At 33.4% G+C, this 6,366-nt stretch overlaps 2 protein-coding genes across 2 annotated transcripts; one reads left to right on the top strand and one right to left on the bottom strand.

Moving 5' to 3' along the window:
- Nucleotides 1–626: 626 nt before the first annotated feature.
- On the top strand, nt 627–1,492 carry LOC118034590 (uncharacterized). The gene has a single exon (XM_035039931.2). It carries the CDS (start codon nt 1,148–1,150, stop codon nt 1,358–1,360), a length of 213 nt encoding a protein of 70 aa, XP_034895822.1. The 5' UTR covers nt 627–1,147; the 3' UTR covers nt 1,361–1,492.
- Nucleotides 1,493–1,792: 300 nt separating this feature from the next.
- On the bottom strand, nt 1,793–2,700 carry LOC118034591 (uncharacterized). Its single transcript, XM_035039932.2, has 2 exons — nt 2,188–2,700; nt 1,793–2,011 (listed from the first exon to the last, which is right to left on the bottom strand). Exon 1 carries the CDS (start codon nt 2,402–2,404, stop codon nt 2,195–2,197), a length of 210 nt encoding a protein of 69 aa, XP_034895823.1. The 5' UTR covers nt 2,405–2,700; the 3' UTR covers nt 1,793–2,011; nt 2,188–2,194.
- Nucleotides 2,701–6,366: the final 3,666 nt, after the last annotated feature.

Raw genomic sequence — 6,366 nt, 5'->3', positions numbered from 1 at the left:
GTTTTCTTATACCGACTCTACCTAATGGGGATGATGCTATGATAGACTTTCTTGGAGGACAAATTGAGATATACTCTAAAGAACATTCCGAATCTCATTAGCAACTCAATGTTAAGGCCTGAGGAGTTCTGGTAGTTGCAAGAGGCTTCTTTGTTGTTTGGATGCTTGTTTTTTTTTTGCTGGTTTTCTCTTGATCAGTTCTGGTTGTTGCCTTTCTCTCTGTCTGCCCCTTAATTTGTCCTGCTTTCTTTTGGTGGTGGCTATTCAAGGTGTTAGCAGGTCATCCGATTTTGGTTCTTAGTCTGTCTTGAGTTCTCGGTTTTTCTTCTTCCGTTTTGGCTCTAGGTCTTGCGATTCTGTAGGTGTGTTGTTCCCTTGTGTTTTGTGCGTTGGTTGCTAGTCATCTTATGTTTTTTCTGCTTCTGATATTATGCAGCAAGCTGTATCTCCTTTCATCAATTTGGTTTTCAAATTGATGTCTTGATAACATGGCCTACTGGCTTAAAAAGAAAAAAGAGATTGGATTGTCATCATTTATTTTTGCTGAAATGCGTAGGATATTGATAGGTATTTTTGTCTGTAACTGAAAGGATAGACCAATTATATGTACTTCAGAGCCTTTTCACACTTGTTCCTTCTGTCTCTGCCTACCCTAAGTGTCAAAGACAAAGCCATAACACCAACAGCTGGAGTCATGCAAAGGAAGCTTCAGAATAGCGATCAAGGAGACTGCTGCATGCCTTGCATAAGAAAGATAAACGAGACAACCAAGCATTTCAAGACCTTTACACATGCACCTGCCTACCTGATTGTTTCTTTTATGTTTTTTTTCCAAGGCTTATCTTCATAAATCTGTAAAGCAGGCAAAAAGAAGCCTATAAGGGAGCAATTATTAGATGGCGGTGAAAGAAAACTTGTTTCTTTTCGACTTTCATAAAGAAAACCCACTACAAACGCATACCTTTCCTCCCTTCATAACCCAACTCTCTTCTTTCTCAATAAGTTTCGCATCCCCGCCTCCTTCGTCACCAAGAAAATTATACTTGTTCCTCCTCCTCCATATTTAAACCCACACCATTATCTTTTGTGACCAAACCAGCTTCAAGCAACACTCCGAAGTTTTAAACCTCATTCCACGTTGAGAGAGATGAGTGCCGATTGGGGACCAGTTGTTGTTGCGGTGGTTTTGTTCATTGTCCTGTCACCAGGGCTATTGTTCCAGCTACCAGCAAGAACAAGAGTAGTAGAATTTGGGAACATGTACACAAGTGGGATTTCAATTCTAGTTCATGCTGTTATATACTTTTGCATAATCACCATCCTGATCATCGCAATAGGTGTTCACATACATGCCAACTGATTTGAAAATTCCCTTCTTTAAGTGGGAATGATCAGTAATCAATCAGAAACAGCCTAGGCGAAGGCCACTTTTATAGTTCTATATACTATTGTTTTCTTCCATTTCCTTCTTATACATGAGTTTCTTCTTTCTTTTCTTCTGTATTAGCATTACTGTTTCATAATCTTCTTCGCCTCGTCTGGTCTGGTTGGCACCCACGTGTTCAGTATAGTTTAAATGCGAAACCTCGAGGTTTTTTTAGCAAGGTTTCATACTTGAATTGACATGATGCTTGATACTAGCAATGTTCCTTGTTGTCCTATTGATTATTTATGTCTCAATAAAGTGATGGATTCTGTTAATGAATAATACATATTCTAGCTGGGCAACAAATACAACAGCACCATTTAGCATTTCCTTTTTCTTTTTTTCTTTAACAAGAACCCTCGGGCATTTAAATTGTTGGCAAAGTCTTCATGGAGCCTTGAGATGCTAATTATGAGCCTTTAAAGTAAAAATCTCCACAACAACAAAACGATGGAGGATTTCTATGTACTGACTAAGATGAATCTTTCACCTTCCATACCTACTACTTAACAGCGGGTCCCACTAATGTGGAAATGACAGCACTGGTCAGCCAATCCAGTACTAAAACATCGGTGCTCCATTTCTCTGATTCAAATTAGCAGCCAAGGTTCTATTAGAATCATGATCCACAACTATAAATGACCATCATTTCTTTTCCACCAAGAAAGAAAGAAAAACAAAATAAAAACGAGAAGGAAAAAATGAGCACAAGCATAAAGAGATCTCCACCATCCAGCAACAACTTTGTCAAACAAGCTTACCGAGTAATCAGCCAGTATAGATGTGAACATGAACAGCCAAGATGAGAACAGCATAGACAGCGAAAAAGATGAGAGTATGCACAGCTACAGCCATGCCATTCGTCTTCAAACTCCCAAACTCCACTTGTTTGCTGTTACCTGGTAACTGAAACAAAAGACCTGGTGTAAGCAACACAAACAGCACCACCCCTATTAACACTGGCCCCCAGTCTGCCATTTTATGCAGCTCCAAAGGATAAAGGAAAAAAAAAAACAATTGCAGGGATTTTCGGTTCTTTTGTAGTTTTTAAGAGAGAAGGTAACTTGGTTAAAAACTTATCTTGAAGGCGAGGCTATGGCGATAAGGATGAAAGTGAAGAGTTCTCTCTCTCTCTCTCTCTCTCTCTCTCTATCAAGCTTTCAGTTTGACACTTGGGGTATGGGAACTTGAAGGGAACATTGTGGTGGTTGGTTATAAGCAGACGTGCTTCCAAGCCTTTGTTAAATGAGAATCTTATTGTTTATTAGATGACAAAAAATTAAAAATATATTTGATTAAAGAAATAAATATAAATAAGTTTATTTTAATATAATCTTAAGATAAAATCTTATATGACAAAATGAATCTCTCCTCACTCTCATTATTTTTGTTTTTCTTATCTCAATATGAGAATCAAATGCTAGAATTTACAAACTTATCAAGCCCTAAATAACGAGCACAGCTTAGTTAAATAACAAGAAAAACAGTGTGAGTCTTTGGGTGGGTTGGTGCACGTCAAACAAGAACGAACGACTGTCTCCTCCTTTTCTTTTCTTCTTCTTTTATATATATATGGCCCCAGAAGGTGCAATAAAAGCCATCAAAACGGCGATAAAGTAAACAATTTTTGAGGTAATGTGCATTAGAAGATAATGAAAAGAATTATGTGTGTTTTTTAAATTTATTATTTTATTTTTAATATTAACATATTAAAATCATTAAAAAAAACATAAATTTAATAATTTTTAACATCAAACATTCTTTTAAAAACAGCCGAAAGGTTGAAATAATGACCACCTCGGTCGAAGCAAGAGAAGGGGGACCTACACACGCTTTGATTATTCCTCAAGGTAAGCTTCTTTTGGAAAAGCTTGTAACGTAGTGGAGTAAAAGTACTGTAATGAACGGTGATGGTGCGGGTAACCATACTGCCACTTGGTCCTGCCATTGATTACAATCAATCAACTTATTGACATGAATAGAAAATGATGCTCTCCCTTATCCAGCAACTAGTTCAAAAAAGCTTACAAAGTGGGTGATTGAAAGGATAATCCATGCCCTAAGTTCATGGGAATCCTATTCCCTAAATCAAGGACTCCATTGCCCCTCTCGAGCATAGCTTGCCCGGCCAAGGAGCATGGGTCATTATCAATTATTAATAGCAACCAAAGCCTTTAACCTTTTCATTTTTTTCAATTCCCCTAGCTCCTCCTACTTTTTAAAGGCTGAGGCACCTGGAGTTTTTTCTCAAAGGAAGGAGGTTTTTTTCATGAGAGATTTCTTGAAGCTTAGGATGAACGACTGGGCTGCTTCTCTTTCATAGCTGCTGCTTTGTTTGCGTTCCTGTTTTTTATCACCAAGATCTGGTCTTTCAAATGAAAAACCAGGGAAGGAACGACCCCTTTGATTTCATGAATATGAAGACGAGTCTGGCTGCCATATTTGTTCATATGGTTATCTACGGTCTGCTTCTTGTTCTGTTACTCGTTATTCTTCACGTCCACCTTTATGTCTAGTCTGCCGGCGGTGTTTTAGTTCTCTTTCTGCTCTGCTAGGATTATAAAATCAGGCTGCTCTTCTCTTTTTAATTAGCATCATGTCGTGCACCATATGAAATCTGGATTTTGCCAAGGGGTACAGAATCTCTGTGGTTTCTTAATTTTGTTCTTATGCATGTAGCCATCTCTGCCGTCTCTTTGAATTGAAAAAAAGAGATTACTTGTGTGCAGGATGGTGTTCAGCATCATGATTATCCTGTAGGAAAGCAAGAGCAGCTTACTGCAAAATTACTATAGTCAAGTCAAGATTACTTTTTCATTAGAAAATGGTGTTTGAAGATCTCGACAAAATGGAAGTGGCCATGACAAGAGGGAATTAAAGTATTTGACATTTTGAAGCACTTTTTGACTAAGAAAAATGATGCTGAAAACGCTCTGATTCTCTGCAACCATACCAGTTTGATCTCCATTTAACAGAATCATCTGCTTGATCCAAGAACTGGTAGGTAGGTTATGTGGGGTTTTCTGAATTAGACACAGCACAAATGATAAAATAAAAAAAATTAAAATCAAGAGTCATAAGAATCCTATTAGATAATTTAGAGTAATTTAGGTTTAAGTCAAAATTATCTGAAAATCTGTTTTTTTCTTCTTTAATCGAATTCTTCAAAACTATGTTAATGCAAATTACAAATCATTTAACTGTTTTGTTCTTAACAGTAATTCACATCAATTACTAATAAAAAATCTTTTAAAAATCTTTTAGAGAAAGATTGTTATGCCTTCGAATACTTACTCTTTTGTTATATTTTTCAATTATACTTAATGTTTTGTAATATTTATACAACTCTCTTACACACTATATACTTTGTAACATACTTCTCTACTTGATCACACCAGTTGTTACTTAAAGAATATGAAATATAACATTTTGTTTGTTTATAAAGAAAATGTAATAATTATATAAATGAAAAAAAAAATTCTCATGAATAATATTACGTATATTATTTCAAGATAATTTTAGAAATTTATTCATTCAAGTTCCTACTTGATTTTTCTAAGTTTAGAATTGGAATCCATTGTATTAATTACATTTTAATCCTGAATTTATAAAACTTATTCATAATCATGTCACATTTGATTAATTATCTCAATTTAATTTATGAACAATGGTTTTCAATATCTGTAACTCTTTAGATTTCTAATAAATTGATCCAAATATAAATTATAATCATAATAAAAATAGAATTAAATAAATTAAATAATTTAATTATTATCAATTCAATAATTGATTGATTTATATTTTAAGACCGAGTGCATCATTTAGCATTATGTCATGATCCCTTAAATATTAGCAAAGTCATATATGGTTTGACTTAATTTTTTAGTGATCAATTTTTTTGTGTAATCATTACATCTTCATCATAAATGTTCTCATTTAGGCATTATAACATGGAGTGAGTTTATTCTCAACACCATAGTCATTGATTATTTGAATATAATTTAAAACTCTTTTCAAATTTTAGTCCACCTTGCGTAAGGATTTCAAAATCAATATTTATTCAAGGATAGCTGGAACATTTTTTCTAATTCATATAAAATGATAAATCATCTCTTGATCACTCAAATTACTTCATATAGTTCATGATATACTCAATATATATTTACATGTTTATTACCCTTGATCAAGATAGTATGTAGTTAGAATCAAAATATAACATTCTCTGTGTATGATAACTTATAGTGATCTCAAGTTTAAGAATCACTTACACAATTGTCATATGAGCATTTTTATAGACGCACATGTGATCTCTCCATATACAATTCTCTTGCGGGTCAATTCAATGTACTTGTCATCTAACAAACATTTACATATTAATTCTAAGTATTCAACATACCTCAACTTATGAAAATAATTGCTTGCTATATATATATATATATATATATATATATATATATATATATATATATATATATTCTCCATAACTCCAATTAATATATAGTCTCAATAGAGTATCGACCAAGAACATTTAGAAATACTATTTTTATGCAATAAAAATCTCATAATTATAACAACTCTAAATTTCTCTTTGCAAAACAATTTTATTTCATGGACTTAATCTTTACTTTAGACTCATTAAACAAACATAAATAAATATTAAAGATAAAAAAAATAGCTTTATGAATAATATAAATATATTTTGTATTAATAAAATCAATGTCACGTGTAATCAACCAATTGGTTATAAAATATATATCCCCTAATAGATTATGGTTATAATATCTAGTGAACATTAAAGATGCCAAAATAGATAATACATAAACAAGAGGAATCTAACACTTCACATATTCATCTTGTTGCCATTTGAACTAATAATAAAGCAAGTCATGGAACAATTAGGTCCTCACATGATGCATAAATAGTACTAGATCATTAGTCTA

Source organism: Populus alba, chromosome 17 (genome assembly GCF_005239225.2).
Source record: "Populus alba chromosome 17, ASM523922v2, whole genome shotgun sequence".
Taxonomy (NCBI): domain Eukaryota; kingdom Viridiplantae; phylum Streptophyta; class Magnoliopsida; order Malpighiales; family Salicaceae; genus Populus; species Populus alba.
This window is presented reverse-complemented; position numbering and strand designations above follow the sequence as displayed.